General features: G+C 42.0%; 1 protein-coding gene across 2 annotated transcripts in view; it reads left to right on the top strand.

Annotated features, from left to right (window-relative positions):
- Window positions 1–17426, top strand: part of pou2f3 (POU class 2 homeobox 3) — a 55469-nt gene that overhangs the window by 27768 nt on the left and 10275 nt on the right. For both annotated transcript variants that reach the window (XM_039764210.1, XM_039764211.1), the window contains exons 4-9: window positions 3651–3737; window positions 3863–3959; window positions 4179–4267; window positions 13688–13870; window positions 15642–15783; window positions 15874–16007. In XM_039764210.1, coding sequence (XP_039620144.1) covers window positions 3651–3737; window positions 3863–3959; window positions 4179–4267; window positions 13688–13870; window positions 15642–15783; window positions 15874–16007 — 732 coding nt within the window. The remainder of the gene's footprint in view (window positions 1–3650; window positions 3738–3862; window positions 3960–4178; window positions 4268–13687; window positions 13871–15641; window positions 15784–15873; window positions 16008–17426) is intronic.

Below are 17426 nucleotides of genomic sequence, written 5' to 3' on the forward strand. Positions count from 1 at the left end.
TACTTGTTATTTTTTTTTTTACCTTTTTAGTATATTTTATAAAGGTCATGGGCATATAAAGTGGTGTATGATGTCACGATGATCATTTAGCCCATAAGGTCAAGCTAGTTTTTTAGGAGGTGTTCTGAATTTTGCTTACATAATGGAAAGAGCAAGTAAAGGAAATTCGGTTCCTAAACAATTGAATTTATAGCAATAGTTTCAGGCTCTGACCAGGTGTTTGACGTGGAGATTTGTTGTTTTGTTTTCCATTAGCTTGTTGTTTCCATGTCTCTGATTTTTAATTGTGTGATTCTTGCTTACATCTCTCTGCTCTCATTGGGTTGCTTTTACAGTGTCCGTCACTCTGATTTTCCTTTCTGTCTTTATCCTTGCATGAATCGATCAGAATGGTCACAACAGGCTTCTGATTCAGAAGTTCACAGAGTCGAGCAGCATTAGATACAATAAGAGTGGAACTTTAATGTGGGAAGTCATCACTTTAAGTCAGAAGGGTCTCCAACTCCAGTCCTGGAGAGCCATGGTCAAGTCAAGTCAAGTCAACTTTATTTATAAAGCACTTTACTTACAACAGCCGCTGACCAAAGTGCTGAACATTGGCTAAAATAAATTTAAACAAAACAAACTAATAAATAAGTAGATAAAATACAATCAAATAAAACAAATTAAAACATAGTAAAAACAACTAAACAGAGTTAACACAGAGTAAAATCAACTGCCCACACAGGATCAAACGACAAACCAAAAAGATAGGTCTTAAGAGCAGACTTAAAAATGGGCAGTGAGGAGGCCTGCCTAATGTGGATCGGCAGTGAATTCCAGAGCCTTGGAGCCACAACGGAAAAAGCCCTATCCCCCCTGAGCTTTCGCTGAGTCCCAGGAACATCCAGAAGCAGCTGACCAGCTGATCTGAGTGAGCGGGAAGGAGAGTGCATATGCAGCAGCTCAGCGAGGTAGGGCGGAGCAAGACCATTTAAGGACTTAAAAACAAATAAAAGAATCTTAAAATGAACTCTAAACTGAACAGGCAGCCAGTGCAGTGAGGATAAAATAGGTGTGATGTGCTCATTCTTTCGCGTGCCAGTTAAAAGGCGTGCAGCATTTTGCACCAGCTGCAGCCGAGACAGGGTGGACTGGCTAACACCAACATACAACGAATTACAATAATCCAATCGGGTTGTAATGAAGGCGTGGATTACTGTTATAAATTGATCTTTGGAAAGAATGTTTTTTATTTTCGCCAAACGTCTTAGCTGAAAAAAAACAGATTTCACCACCGCACTGATCTGACCATCCAGTCTAAGATTCTCATCTATCCTAAAACCCAAATTTGTAATGACAGGCGTACCATATTGTGCAAGGGGACCCAAATCCACAGGAGCAGATCCATGGTGGTTACAGCTTTTCATTCTAACCCTTTCCTTAATTAGTGAACCGATGTTGCTGCTATATAACTCTTTGCATTAATTTCAATTGATCCACAACTTAAAATTATTTATTTTTTCCTTAATTAGCAACCAAACAATATCCATCGATTATCCAACCCACTATATCCTAACACAGGGTCACGCTGGAGCCAAGGCAGGAACAAATCTCAGGCAGGGCACGCACACACTGGGGACAATTTAGGATCACCAATGTGCCTAACCTGCATGTCTTTGGACTGTGGGAGGAAACACGGGGAGAACATGCAAACTCCACGCAGGGAGGACCTGGGAAGCGAACTCCAGGTCTCTTTATTGCGAGGCAGCAGTGCTACCACTGCACCACCGTGCCGCCCACCAAACAATATTAAGATACAAGATGTACCAACACATAAACAACAACCTGCATCCATCACATAGTAATTGAAGATAAAGAAAGGTGAATTCCTCAGTAATGTTGATCTGCTCAGATCCACAAAACATTTTGACAGCGCTCTTAAAAAAGAAAACCAAAACAGTTTTGGAAATGTCTGCCGTGGCAGAATGTGCGCCATATGGAAGTAAATAACGGGTTTAATTAGCAAATTAAGAAATTGAATGACGTGATGTTGGTTGGAGTTTGAGGCCCCAGTTAGTCATCTGTTGGCTCACTTCACATCAAATTTATGTTTAGGTGTTGTTTAAGGAAAAAAGAATCAATTCAGTGTCCAGAGTCTAAAGAAAAGCCAATTAAAATAAAGGGAATTAGTTCATTAGCAGCAAAAACTGGTCACTAATTAAGAAAACAGTTAGAATGAAAACTAACTATCCACAGTAGCTCTCCAGGACTGGAGATGGAGACCCCTGGTTTAAACACATCATAGGACAGGTGCTATAGCAATAATATTTATGGATTATTATTATCATGATTGGCCATTCCTGTTGATGAACAATTGTTTCTAATTTCAGTTTTTTTCAGAGACTCCCCATAGGTCAGTGCGCACTTGTCATCTCAGATGGTTGCTCCCATGGTGCCCATTAGAATTGCTAGGCTTCTCATCTAGCTGAAGAATGGCCCCTAGGGTCTCTGTTAGCCACTTTCTCACACATCTTTGTGTTGTGCAATAAAAGATGGCATATTACTGTAGCACTGCTTCATGGAAGTGAGAGACTGACAGTGAAATCAGAATGCGTGACCGTGTTTGTTCTCTGCAGGTGTAGTTCCAATAGACTGGATATGGTTGAGAGCTGCTTCATCACATCCTTCAGTTGTGTACAATGAGGCTGAATGGGTGAATTCTGGGTGTGTCCGCTCCTGTTCCCTGTCTTTATTTGCGCCAGGACACAACAGGAAGTGGCTCCGGAGCTCGGAGTGTTGGGGGTGTTAGAATTTGCATAGTGCAAAGGAGCAGGCAATGTGAGCACCTGCATGCTGTCGGACTGGTTTTAAGGTCAGGTGTTGCGCTTTGAGGAGTACTTAAAGTCTGCATTGCTGCAGGCATACGGTTTAGTCACAGCCTTAACCCCAGCACAATTTAATGTTCACCAGTCTTGTCCAGACTGGATCATTCCTCTTGGCATAGTTATTTTTATCTGCATTATTTATGATTGTCAATATCAATAGTCATATAAAATGTAAATTATCTCGCCCACAATACTGAGTGGTTTTATGTTGACTCATTTGCTACCTTCTCCTTTACAAAAAAATATCTGTGGTGTGGCCAAGTATAACTCTGGAATGTAATAGCTAATGAAGCTGATACCCCCTCTGGGTTCCATTGACTGGCACAAAGTTCTTCACTGCATGGCAACACCTCCATCCAGTTCCTAAAGCAAAAGTGAGCCCACGTGGGAGCGTCCCATAACATGAAACTCTTCTCAAGCCAATAACTACACTGGGGTTCAACCAGGGACTTGCATGATCTTCACTAGGAGCCAAAACTTTAGATTCATCTTTCCTTCTAAAGATTCACTCATCACAGTCTGGAGTTTTTGATACCTAATCTGAAGGAATATTTCAGAGCTGCCGGTGTGTGTTGACTTAGCTGCACCAGCAGGGTGGGGTGGTTAGTGGTTTGTTTTAGAGGAAATGATACCAAGATTTGCAGATTAGCGACTTTGTGTCTCTTTGTGAAAATCAATTTGGATATCAGCTTTCCGGCCTTACTTTCTCTGTCGGTTCCAAGGCTCCGCTTGTACGGGGAGGCCACACTGGTCATTCACCTTACAATCTCTCCAATGTTTCAGATCAAGACCGAGGACATCTGTGATTCTCCCCAATCCATTTCCAACCACAAGATCTGCCATGTGTCTCCTAGCCCTTCACTGCCTGGGGTAAGCTGAGTGTGGTGCCATTTCTCTGCTCCTCTTTACTATCCTATGTAAGGTGGGCTTCTGAATGATTTGCCACTGTTTTGTCTCTCTCTCTTTATTTACATGTCTCTCTGTCTCTGTTTAAGGAAATTCAGCCTCTTCACCAATTGGTTCTGGTTCCTGGCCCTCACTTGCAATCAGCCTCCCAGTTCCTGATTTCACAACCTCAACCAGGTCATCAAGGTATGGAGAGGTTCCTTTGATTGACCTTTCTTTCAGAAGTAAACTGATGATGAACTGTCATTTCTATGTCCTGAGCAAGGATGAGGTCTGCATACAGTAGACCTAAATCCTGACTGCCCCCTGATTTTGGCAAGTGGAAAAATGTCAACAACTGGTTACTTATCTGTCCACTTTTTTCCCACCCACTTATAATTTTTTTTTGTTCTTCTTGCCTTTCAGCTTTGCTACAGTCCAATCTCTTGCCACTTACCTCCCAGCCACAAGGAACGCTGCTCCCACACCAACCTGGATTAGGCCTGACAGCACAGGTAAGAGCCCCATACTTGCTGCCAACTTCTTCTCAGATTTTAAGAGGGAAGATTCATTGGCCGTGTCTTTGTGACTTCTTGCAAGCAGCATACTTGAAACCAGTAGGATCCCAATTGTAGTTCAGGCTATGAGCAAGAGCCTTATCACTTCCCAGTAAGGCTCTGTAGTGAAGGATCGCTAGGCTGAAAGTAGTGGGAGAGAGCCTGCTGTTGCCTAATAGGACCCCCATGTAGTGACAGGTAGAGATCATAAACCCACCGGCTCCCTTATAGCTCAGCTGGGTAGGCTAGTGCTTCTCGATTACAGGGCCTCGTGCTTGTATCCAGCTTCACCAGGTAAGGACGTAAAATGGACCGAGATACGGCCCTTAGTGATTTCTTACGCATGACACATCCTGGTATTTATTTTTTTTCTCTTCTGTTTATATAATTGCTGCACCTCCCAGTTTGCTGCCATTCTCCTTACCCTCCTTGCAGTGCTTCTTTCCATTAATTTCTCAGTTGAGCTAGTAATTCCTATTATCACCTCTCATATTCACCCCTTTTTCCCCCCAAGGTTTTTCTAGCATTTCCTTTCCTCCCAGTACAGACACTTGTTTTAAGGGTGGCCATTAATTTCTGTCCCACCCCGCCCAATTAAGTTCTGTCTACCATACTATTGAACCAATGTAGATGATTGCCTCTACACCACTTCTCAGTTTAGAAGCCAGCATCCTTTCCCATCTGTTCATTTCCATAACCTACTTAAACCAATACGGGCCAGACTCTGTGCGGGCAGAATTGGCTGCTATGAAGGAAGTCTGTCTTTTAAATGTATTCACAGTGACATTCGCAATTGGCCAATTCAGTCTCCAATCAGCTAAGCCCACACATTCAGTGTGTTTTACAAAACCAGGACCAGGTGAGTAACCCGATTAAGGCAGAAACCTGCTGCCCAAAAAAGCCCCGTTTACATGCACAAGTTCACTTATGGAGTTGGGTAAAACACTCCAATGTCGTTAAACTGGACAAAAAAGGGTTAAACGTCATCATTGGCCACCATGAGGCCAAAAGTGAACGTGGAGCCTGTGTCTCCTGAGCAGTGCAGGAAAGGTTACTTTTAAAACTTACAGTAGTGATATTACTCATTACATAACCAAAAAAAGTAACACATTATGTTATATATAGTAGATACTTATTACAAAATGCAATGTGCTACAGACAGTGCTTTACTTTTTATTTTTTTGCATGAAGAGCTGCACATTTGACTTCCCAGCATCGTAAGCCTATATATGAAACTGACCAGAAACTGTCAAAACGTCATTTTCTTGTGTTTTATAAATACCATTAGTCCTGCATATGCTACGAAGTAAATCGCATCCATCCCCTTATTACATCCTCGACCTGAGACCCCAATGATATTGCGGTATGAACACTGGCCGCCACATCACCTGATCACGCTTTTTCAACATATCTGCAGCAAATAGCGGGATGACCACTAAACTGACGCTTTTCTTGTAGGTTTATGTTACTGGATTGCGCGCGGCTCACTCTTCTGCTTGGCTGTTTGATGGGATGCTGCAGAGGAGCAACATTCCCGTATGTGTGCTACTTGACTTGTACCCAGTGCTGCTGGGATAATAACACAAGTTAAAAAAAATAAGTACAGAGTTAGGTTGCTAGTTACATCAAAAAGTAACTGGACTATGTAACTGACGTTACTTTTATCATGTTACCTCCAACACTTCTCCGAGATTGTACTGCTGAGCATAGCACAATAAGTTCATCTTACTAACTTACATTTAGCAATTTCTGAAATCTTGAGACACAGATTTTCAACTAGGACAAGGAATAATGCAATCACTTGAATATTAGCCTCAGGAAATTTATCTTGTGGACGCCTCCACCATTTTCTGCTCGTGGGTGCAGGAAGCAAGTGCAAAGCTAACGGAGTGCAACAGACATGCGCAGACTGCAAAATCCTTATCTGTAACCCGGTTAAGGGTTTATATGGCCACATAACCAGGTTACTTTGTGAGAAATCTACGTGGAAAAACCTGATTTCTCAGAGACCGATATCCCAGTTTTTATAACCGTGATTCTATGAATAAAGTGCAGTTATAGGCACTCATTGCTATAACTCGAGAGGGCATAGCAGATGAGAGAACAATTTTAAAGTTGAGAGCCAAGAAAGGGACCATAGTAAAAAAAAATATGGAATAGTTTCAAGTTCAAGTTCAAAGTTTATCGTCATGTGCACGGTAAGGAAACACGTTTCCTTGTGCAATGAAATTCTTTCTTTGCTGTCCACACCAAATGACAAAACCAACGTATAAAGATAAACATAAAAAATAAGTAGCAGATAGATAATAAGTAACAGAGGCAGCATAAAATATAAAAAGAGAATAGAAATATAAAGTGTAATGTGCAGGTAGGTGTGTGACGGACAAGTCAAATACAGTTGTGTGAGGGAGATGGAATGAGGTGAACCATGGTTATAAACTCCAGTCTGTTATTTAAGAGTTCTTTAGCCTGGAAGTCCTGTATTTCATATTTCTATACCTCCTGCCTGAGGGCAGAAGTGTGAACAGTTCGTGTTGGGGATGAGTCGAGGCCGTTCTCCTGCAGACTCTGCAGTTGTAGATGCTCTGCAGAGAGGGCAGTGGGCTCCTGGTGATCTTCTCAGCAGTCTTTACCACTCTCTCTGCAGGCGTTTGTGGTCCTTAGCAGTAGTGTTGCCGTACAACATGGTGATGCAGCAGGTCAAGATGCTCTCAACAATGCAGCTGTAAAAGTTGCTGAGAATCTTAGTCGACATACTAAACTTCCTCAACCTCATCAGAAAGTACAGCCACCGTTGAGCCCTCTTGACCAGCTGTGTGGTGTTAAGTGTCCAAGTGAGGTCTTCACTGATGTAGACGCCCAGGTATTTAATGCTGCTCATCCTCTCCACTTCAAGCCCTCAGACGAACAGTGGCCAATGAGGTCTCCATTCCTTCCTCATGTCCACTATCATCTCCTTTGTCTTGTCTGTGTTGAAGGTGAGGTTGTTGTCCTCACACCTTGATCCCAGACTGTTCACCTCCTTCCTGTAGGCTGCCTCATCCCCATCAGTGATGCGTCCAATCACTGCGGTGTCATCTGCAAACTTTAGGATGATGTTATCTTTGTGGGAGGTGACACAGTCGTGAAGGAACAGGGTGTAGAGGATGGGGCTGAGGACACATCCCTGTGGGGTGCCTGTGTTTGTGATAATGGTGGATGAAGTCCTATTACCAATCCTGACAGACTGGGGCCTGCCAGTCAGAAGGTCTAGGAGCCAGTCACAGAGGTTGGGGTGCAGGCCAAGTGCAGATTGTTTATGGGTGAGTTTATGGAGGATAACCATGTTAAAGGCAGAGCTGTAGTCAACAAAGAGCATCCTGATGTAGAAGTCTTTGTTCTCCAGATGGAAGAGGGAATAATGTAGTGTGGCCACAATGGCATCTGAGGTGGACCTGTTGGGCCAGTAGGTCTACTGCTGGGGGTCCAGAGTGTCCTGTATGCTGCTCTGAATGTGGGCCAGCACCACTCTCTCAAAACACTTCATGATGATTGGAGTGAGTGCTATCAGCCTGTAATCATTCAGGCAGGTGGATGGGCTTTTTTTAGCAAGGGGGACAATGATCGTGGTCTTAAAGCAGGATGAAACAATGCGCTGACTGAGGGAAAGGTTGAAGATGGAGTAGAGAACATCAGCCAACTCGTTGGCACATGCTCAGAGAGCCCGCCTAGGGATGTTGTCTGGTCCAGCTGCCTTAAGGGGGTTGATCTTCCTTAGTGCTTTGTGTACCTGACCTGAAGAGACCATTATGGGTTATGTTGTCCAGGTGTGTGTGTGCCTCCATTCTGTGCTGTTGTTGGATGTCTCAAAGCGGGTGTAGAAAATGTTGAGAGCTGTCTGTGGAGCTGATTGTGCTGATGGTGGTCCTGTAGTCTGTGATGTGCTGTAGGACCTGCCACATACGTCCAGAATTAGCAGTAGAATAGAAGCCCTCCAGCTTCTCTTTGTACTGCCTCTTGGCTGCTGTGATGGCTTTTCTTAGTCCGTACTTCGCAGCTTTTCAAGATTGTACACCAAAAGTCAAACCAATCTTACGTTAAACCCAAAATAGAACCCAGAAAACGTATGTGCAAAACAGAAAGATTCTTTAACAGGCACTCAGTAATTGTTTATCTCAGATATTAAGAAGTGGCTGTGCAGGACTTTATACCATCTCAATGATGACATCATGTGTTGCCCACTTCTGGGTCCTTTTAGGGACACATTGTGGTAATTGTGCTTCAAAATGGCTGCATCCTTGAAAACAAAATGGTGCCAGAAAATAATGCCATAATATCTAAAGTATAAGAAAACTCAACTGAAATAAAAAACTAATGCTGGAAGTGAAACCAGCACCTCAAAAACTACAACTGTCCCAAAGTAGTGTAGAAATATTACTAAGCAAGAGAGTGAACATTTAAAGCCAAAGTGAACTGTTCACAAAGTGAATTCTTCTCCTCCAAGGAGAGCGGAAGACCTTACAGACTCTACACAGACACTAGCCGATCTGGAAACTGTGTCCAGGCTTGGCTTCTGATGAGGTGGGATCGCTAACCAGTATGTGGCAGAAATGAGGCAGTGTTGGTTAAAAATGGATCAAGAGATGATTGATAAACCTTAGATCCAGTCAAAGTCAATACTGGGAAATCTCAGAATCAGACATAACAAATTTGACAAACGAGATGAGGCAATTCGGTCCATCAGGCCCGGTTGTTCAGTTGATAGCTAAGTTATCCCAATTTCTCATCCAGATCCTTCTTAAAGGTTGTCAAGGTTTCTGCTTTAATTCCATGTCCCAGTAGTTTGTTCCAGATTCCCACAAATCTTTGAGTAAAGAAGTGCTTCCTGGCTTCAGTCCTAAATTTCCTTTCATTTAATTTCCATTTATGTGATTCACCGTTAAGCTGAAATAATTCTGCTGGATCTACTTCATCAATGCCTTTGAGAATTTTGAAGATCTGATTTAGGCCCCCCTTGCAGCGCCCTCTGCTTGAGACTAAATAGGTTTAATTCAGGAGTATTTCATAATACGCCATGTGCTTAAGTCCTGGGTTGCACAAGTGCTGTATGTTTTTCTTGTCTCCAAAATGTTGAATTAAAATCAAAGGATTGACAAGTCTTTTAACCAAAACAAATCACACCAGGACTGCACACAAATCTTTTTAGAATTCATCCACAATCTCGGATGCTATCAAGCAATGTAGAGTTGGCTTTTAGAGTGTGGCACCAGTGAGTCGCACATGCAACCTCTGGACACCATACCCCTAGCGACTGTGTGATGCATCGTGGTAATGAGAACACAAAGAAATGAAACAGTGGACTGGTAGGACAAAAACGTGATGATCAAAATGATCAGCTTAAGTCCAGAGGCAGTAAACTGTAAAAAAAAAAGTAATAATAATTATACCTGGAGAATCCTTGATGTACAAAACCTTCAAAATTATCAAATATACCTGACATAAAAATTTTGTTAGTATCGTAACAAATGCTACTCCAGTAAAAATTCTCTTACTACCATTTCAGTCAGTATCCAGTCCTTCGTCTCCCAGTTTAGTCACTGGTTTGTAAGTGAGGTCCTGTTTCTTATTCTTGCAGTTCAGTACATCCTCCAGTTCCCATCTTGTCCCCAAGTTGGATGTCCCTTGTTGGGTGGCTGTCTGTTAGTCTTTCGCTGAAAGCTGCAGGCAGGAGCCAGCACATTATTCATTCTCACACTGGTGGCCATGCAGAAACCTCTCGCTTGTTTGAACTCTGCCAGAATGTCTTTTTATGTGTGTGGCTGTGTGTGAGATCCTCAAGCTGTTTACCTATTGCATAGGCTTTTCAAACATGGCTGCTGTGTACACATGCATACTGATACCTTCAGGGGGCTCACACAACATGCGTGGGAAAATGTGAAGGTCTATACATCCAGAAGGTCATTCCAGGCTTTCTGGTTGGTAGACAACCTTAATTTTAATGTGCCTGAGCTCTGGGTTGCCCCATTTTAGTGTCTTATTAATATGTTTTTCATCCTGTCAGTTATAACAGATAAAATGGGAACAAACTGAGAATAGGGGCTATCCATGTGTACCTATTAGTCAGCTACCTGTAAAGAGGTTTGTTAGTGGCACGTGGCACTACAAATGCACTGTAGTCAACACCTGTTCTAAAGTTTTACCCAGAAATCAAATACTCATCCAAATATAGAAATTAAACACCAAGATACTTAAAGAAAGGTGAAGGTCCTTTTGGGAAGTGGGAAGACCCCTATTAATTTAGATTATCATACAGGTGTCACAAGAACCCATCAGCATCTCCTGTTTACACTGCACAAAGCGACAGAGTGATGGCTCTCATGATCATCTTGGGATAATCCTTGAGCCTCACAGAACTCTTTTTGATGCAATCTTAGGTAGGAGTGGCGAAATGCAAAGATGTAGAAGGAGTTGGACAAGGGCCACAGATCTTCTACCCGGTTGGCAACTTCAGAACTACAAAGGATAGGCACGTTGAATCCTCTGGCTTTTCTACAACCCTTTCCTGTGATCCTCTAGGCTTGTAGGAATAATCACACCTAACATAATATTTGGTCAATATAGAACAACACCTGGAGATGAGCTAGCCAGTGGCAAAACTAGCTAGAAGAACAGGAGAACATCAAGCAACACAGCCTTGCCCTCAAGTAGGTAACCATCTCCCCTCCCACAAGGAAACTGTTATGTTAAATTATTATCTTCATCACAGATACTCCCTTATGACAGTAAGCTCAACTCAGAGCAGAATTAATAATTTATATAATAAATAGTAATATTCAGACCTCTGATCCACGATGAAGGATGGTTGATGTGCAAGTCACTCCTCCGAGGTTGCTGCCATTTTTGTTGTACTGATCAATCAGCCCGTGCAATGTCCTTCATCACCATCTGATGCCACCATGGTTCTTTTCATGACAGACATACTACATGCTCGTGTGGCTACTCTTCTTTTGTCAGCCTTGTGTGTCCATGTAAAGGACCTAAAGCTCCATAGCCTATACCTCTATCTCTTTGGTCGCATATGACATTTTGTTTTGCTCAGAGTGTATGATTTGCATTTGCAATTAAAATGATCAGTCAGCTTGTGCAACATAGTTTATTCTCAGTTCCTGTCAGCCAGGATGCTGTCACTTGCCATGAGAAGGACTTGAAGTCCAATTTTCTGCCCACATTCAATTCTTGTGCCATGTTACGTGTATCATGTTATAATATCTAGGTTAAGACCACAATCAAGGTTCAAGGCCCAGTGGTTCACAAGCTTTGGTGCATCAGACAGGCAGTCTTTAGCATTTGTGATATATAGTAACAAAAAAACATGGGCTCAGCAAAAGAGTGCTGGGAGGTCAACCGAGAGACCCATTTAATAAGGTCAAAAAATTCAAGCAAATGAAAAGGGTCACAAAGCTGCAAAATACAGCAGTGCTGCCTAAGGGTAAGTAGAGAGTGCCTAGAGGGTCATGTTGGTCTCCTGGCTCAAAGTAAACACTGACTTCCAGTAGCTGTGGTCCTTTTACATGTTCTGTACAGAATGTGATGGGAGACTGTGGTAGAGATAGAAGTGTATTCATGGCTGTTCTGGTCCTGAAGCTTCTGGACTGTGGACAGAGAGGAAAAATGCTTTAATGCTGGTGCCACCTCTTGGTTCGGAGTGGTAGTGCTTACCTTTAGCTCCAAAGATAACTCCAACTAACCGGAATTGACCCTGGAGTAGGAATGATGGTGCTGTGGTTGGCACTCTAGAATCTGCTTTCAAATCAAAGCCTGATCACCCTCTGAGTGGGTTTTGTGAATTTTTCCCTTTTATTCATGGATTTTCTTGTGGTGTTCTTTCTCATGGGTTTTCTTGTGATGTTCTTCTTACATGTTGGCCCAGTGTGGATGGGTGGGTGGGTGAACGTGTGTTTGTGTGTACGTGAGTGTAATTTTCAATAAACTGGTATACCATCAAGTAGGTGAAGAGCTGGAATACCCTCTGGCCACAAGCATATATTGGAATAAGTGGTCATGCAGAAGGAATGAATTGATCTTAGCCCGCTTTGCTATCCAGTGTTGGTTTCTGCCTTGCACACAATATCGTTGAAATAGACTCCCACCATAACACCAGCATATTTTAGAATTAGCAAGTATGGAGAATGAATGAATTGATAGTAAACGGCCCCGACATCCAAATAGTTTCTGTTTTGGATCCATTGTTACAAACAAATAGCTGTAATGAGTGAATGAGTCTATCCTGGGATATGTGAACATGGAGTCTGAATGAATACATTCAGGACTTGATGCTGGACTGCCTTGCCATGCAGGGCTGGGTTTTGCCTTGCACCAAATTTTACCAAAGTAGTTTCCAGCCCTCATTACCCCCATGTATTGGGAAAAGTAGACATGGACAATAGATTGATAATGGACTGGCATCCTAAGCAGTATTGATTGGTGCCTGATTTGGACCTGATGCCATGGAAATGCACACCAGCCTCACTGAGCCTCTAATAGAAAAGTTCAGAAAGTATGTGGATAGTTCATTGAATTAATGTTGCATTATGTTAACTTAGGTTTGAATAAACATTTCATGAAAACAAATAGCAGTAAAGAATAGTTCAGAAGTTTAATCAAATGGTGTCTTATTTGTATTGGACAACAATTCCTTGTCACTCGCTAATTTTTTGTAGACCTGAGATGAACTGTAAATGAATTGATCATTCCTCACATTGCTGGGCCGAAGGGTCAGGACCCCTTGAGTATCCCTTTAGGGGGCACCATTGTCACCTAACTTTGCAATTTACCAACCCACTCACTCCAGTTTTTAACTGGTAAAAACACAGTAAGTGCTAAATTCACTTTGTAGGTGATCTCCACCGCCATTTTCTCATTAAGGGAGTCATTTCCCAAGTGACTTTGAAAGCATTTGTTGTTCTCCAGTGTTTTGATATTTTGTTGTGTGTGTTTTTTTTCTATTTTAATATTTATACCTTGAGGACAGATGACTTTTACTTAGAATTGTTTGTCATCTTTTTACATATATAATGGTTTTAAAGAGTATGCGGATCCTGCCACATTTTACACACTTTACTGTCTTTTACATTTGATTTTCAATTAATAAATTTGCCATTTTATATGAAGGAGAGATTTTGGCTATTAATAAATTTGCAAACTATTCTGAACACATGTTTTCACTTTGTGATGATGAGTTATTGGTTGTAAATTGATGGGCAAAAATAACAAATGTATTCATTTAAAATGAAATCTCCAACACATTGTGTCTGGATGCTTTGGGCCTACTCTAAATGAGTGCTGTATTTAATAAATTATTCTGTCACCTGTGAAAATAATCTGCTTCACTTTCCTCAGACTGTGGGCCGGTCAGGCCTGACGGGGACATCGTTAGATGGCCACTTGGAAATGCCTCCTCACCTGACAGTCCCCAAGCACTTGGGCATACCGACTCAGCCAGAGGAGCCGAGTGACTTAGAGGAGTTGGAGCAGTTTGCCAAAGCATTTAAGCAACGGCGGATCAAGCTGGGCTTCACACAGGTATTTCTTCTATTTTGTTTTATAACTAGGTAAGCCATGACCAAAAAATAAATGAAGTTCTTCTTTCCTTCTTAAGTCTATCCATTTTCTTAATTTACTTTCACAGCCATACCTTTTCTCTTTTAAGTTTACATTGTCAAATCCATTTTGGGCCATGGTGGGCCTATTCCAGTGGTACTGAACACAAAGTATGGTCCATCATGGTCCATCATAGTGCCAGCTGTAGTATGGACGCAATTCTAGGCGTGTATTTTTGTGTGATTTTGGGTTCTTATATAGGCCTACTGTATATAGAATCTTACCCTGATGTTTATCATGCACTTTAAATTGAAATTTGAAAAGTCTGAATTAGCATAAGCCACTCTAATTCTGTATGTTCATTAAAAATGTGAGGATTTACTTCATGAGGTCATATATTTGAATAGTAAAATGTACGCTTCAGATTAAATGTTTAAAGTCATTTGTCTCCCTCTGATAGAGGTCCATAGAGAGCTAAATACTTAACAAATGATCACGACATTTAATAACATCATCTTCATAATCACTGATCCTAGACATAGGCTAAAATGATACCCCACTTGCTTACCAACCATTCACTGGTTAAGAGTTCTGTCTTCACTTCAAAAGTGTGGCCAAACAACAGTTTCCTGCTTATGGACTATTTTCATTTATTTAACAATATATTAGCAAAATACATGCTTTTTGCTCATTCGGCACATGCAACGGCATGACATGACATGTGAAACTTCAGTAATGTGAGATTTTTTTATGAACACTTTTATGCTGTTTACTACTGTCCTGTATCGGTCACCGCTGGCTCGTGTTCTATCAGAGACTGCATATGCAGAGGGGCTGAAATGGAGCAAGAGACCTCCTGATTGTCAAAGGCCCAATTAGTGGCTTCAGGTGACAAACGTCTCTTTTGGCTCAATGGTCTAAGGTGGCTTTTTTTCCTCACTACTCACATGGGATCTGTTCCCCAAGGGAAGAGATGCCAGTTACATGAGTGGCATGACTCAGATTTGTCAAGGAAAAGCAGTGTGAGAAGAACTTCTCCACAAAGGGCAATATTATGTGAGGAGAGAGTGTTGCAGTACCAATACTTGAAGATGTTTTAGAGACTCTCGATGGATGGACAACCTTGTTGGGCGGAATGGCTTATTCTTATCACAGGTTCTAATAGTATCGTCACATGTGCAGCATGCAGTGTAGAAGACTCAAACAAGTCCACTGCAAAGATGAGACAACCATGTAGTCAGAAGCCCAATTAGTCATTTGAGCCAACTGTGTTCTCTTGAAAATTGACTAGATGGTTGCTCTCCACATTCTGCTTGGTGTACAAGCACAAGTGGGGCCATGTGGTTATTGGAGAGGTGTCTGAGTGAAGACAACCCAGCTGCACATTGTGATGGAACAAATTAAGATAAAGTCTGTCTGTCAGTAAGAATCCACTTATGAAGAATCCATATCAGTGCTAGGAAGAGGAACTCAATGGGTTCAACTAGAGAATGGTCACTGCTTTGGCTGAAGAAGATCACAAAAATAAGACTCAAATAAAGGCTTCCCTTGCCTGGGAGAGAAGGTAGCTTGGATCTAGTAAGAATGAACCAGTCCAAACGACTCACTTGATTGGCACATACCGTTTTTGTTTTGTATAAAGGTTGGTCACCAAGCCCATGGGGCCAAGCTGTTCCTCTACACTCTAGACCTTTTCCATCATTCATCTCATTTTAATTCCTTATATCTCTCTCTCTCTCTCTCGCCTATCCAGGGAGACGTTGGCTTGGCCATGGGGAAACTGTACGGCAATGACTTCAGCCAGACGACCATCTCGCGGTTTGAGGCTTTGAATCTGAGCTTCAAGAACATGTGCAAGCTGAAACCACTGCTGGAGAAATGGCTGAGTGATGCAGGTGAACAAAAAAAGGAAGAGTGTAAAACCACTGCCTCTCTCGCTGCCCTCAACCCCTTAGTCTGAGCAAGTGTCTTTTTCTTCTCTTCAGAGAACTCTCCCTCAGATGCCATGAGCAGCAATTCTGCTATGCCACCATTGATTGAGGGCTTTGGGCGAAAGCGCAAAAAGAGAACGAGCATTGAGACCAACATCCGACTTACCCTGGAGAAGCGCTTCCAAGATGTAAGCATGAACTTAGACTTCCCAAAAGCCAATTACTTCTTGTGACAACCGAAACAGGACACTTAATGTTAGGACGAGCCACTAGTTACACACCCGGATAGATAGAAAACACTGTATTTGTACCAAGGGTGAAATTTGTCTTCTTACAGAAGCACAAGAAATCTAGAAGTATTATAACAAACAGCCAAAACCACCCTCTGAAACACACAGAAAAAAACCCAAAAATGACACAATTTGTGATTCACAAAATATAAGAGAGCAGTCACAGCGCGGCATTCTAAGGACGCATTACAAGGGTATTTTGACACACCTCTGCTGAATAATTCATTGCTTAAAGGTCTTTATGTTTCATGTGTCAGAGGTGAGGGTTTGTAGGATCATCATGGCTGTCCATGTTGTCTTCATTCTCTCCTCCTCTGCTATGTCCAGCGAGTCATCCCATAACTGAGCCTGCCTTTTTAAAGGGCTTGGTGGTTTGGTTGGCCTCTCTTGAAATGATGCTCACCACATCACACTGGCTATCACAGATTTCAAGAACATTCTAAAAACAGGGGTGGCCAATGTCAGTCCTGGAGGGCCATACTGGCTACAGGTTTTCATTCCAACCCAATTGCTTAATTAGAAACCAATCCTTGCCAATCTCAGACCTTATTTAATTCTATGGCTTGTTAGTCTGCGCAATGTAAAGTTCTTATATTGTAGATTTTTTTCCTTTACAAAGATATCTTACAAATCATTTGGAGCCTAAAACGTATAAATATCAGTCTGTCAGATTTTTCTATGAAGCTTTTTATTGAATCAAACAGTGCACAATGAACATACACAGATGTAAATGGAAACAAGCTAGATGGAGAACTACTGGCTGCTTTGTCATTTACATTGTATTGCTAATAAGGTGCCATTAAAACACTGAATGCAGCAGTTTAAGACTGAAATAAGCAATTAAGGATGGGAAACCTTAACATACAAAGCCACTAAAATGAAGCATCAAAATGTCACTTAAGCAATATGTGCTTCATCAGCAATAATTGGCTTCTCATTAAGAAGCTGGGTTGGAACAAAAACCCGCAGCCACTGCGGTGCGGCCCTCCAGGACTGACATTGCCCACCCCGTTCTAGAACATGCACATTAAAGGAACGTAGTCTCCTCAGAAAGAGAGTCTGCTCTGTCTTTTTTCTTCTGTGTTACAAGACCTGTTCAGCCTTTCATTGATGTGGACCCCAACTACTTGCAGCAGTGCACCACCTCTACAACTTGAATAGTGACTTGAGTGTAGATGCTGTTTGGTGCCGTGAAAGTCAATAAGCAGTTCCTTGTTTTCGCTGATGTTGCGTTGCAGGCAATTCTCAAAGTTCTCCTATTTTCTATCTCAAACCCCCCCTTGTCAACAAACCCCATTAATGGAGAATCATCTGAGA

The sequence above is a fragment of the Polypterus senegalus genome, chromosome 9 (genome assembly GCF_016835505.1).
Source record: "Polypterus senegalus isolate Bchr_013 chromosome 9, ASM1683550v1, whole genome shotgun sequence".
NCBI classification, from domain to species: Eukaryota; Metazoa; Chordata; class Cladistia; order Polypteriformes; family Polypteridae; genus Polypterus; species Polypterus senegalus.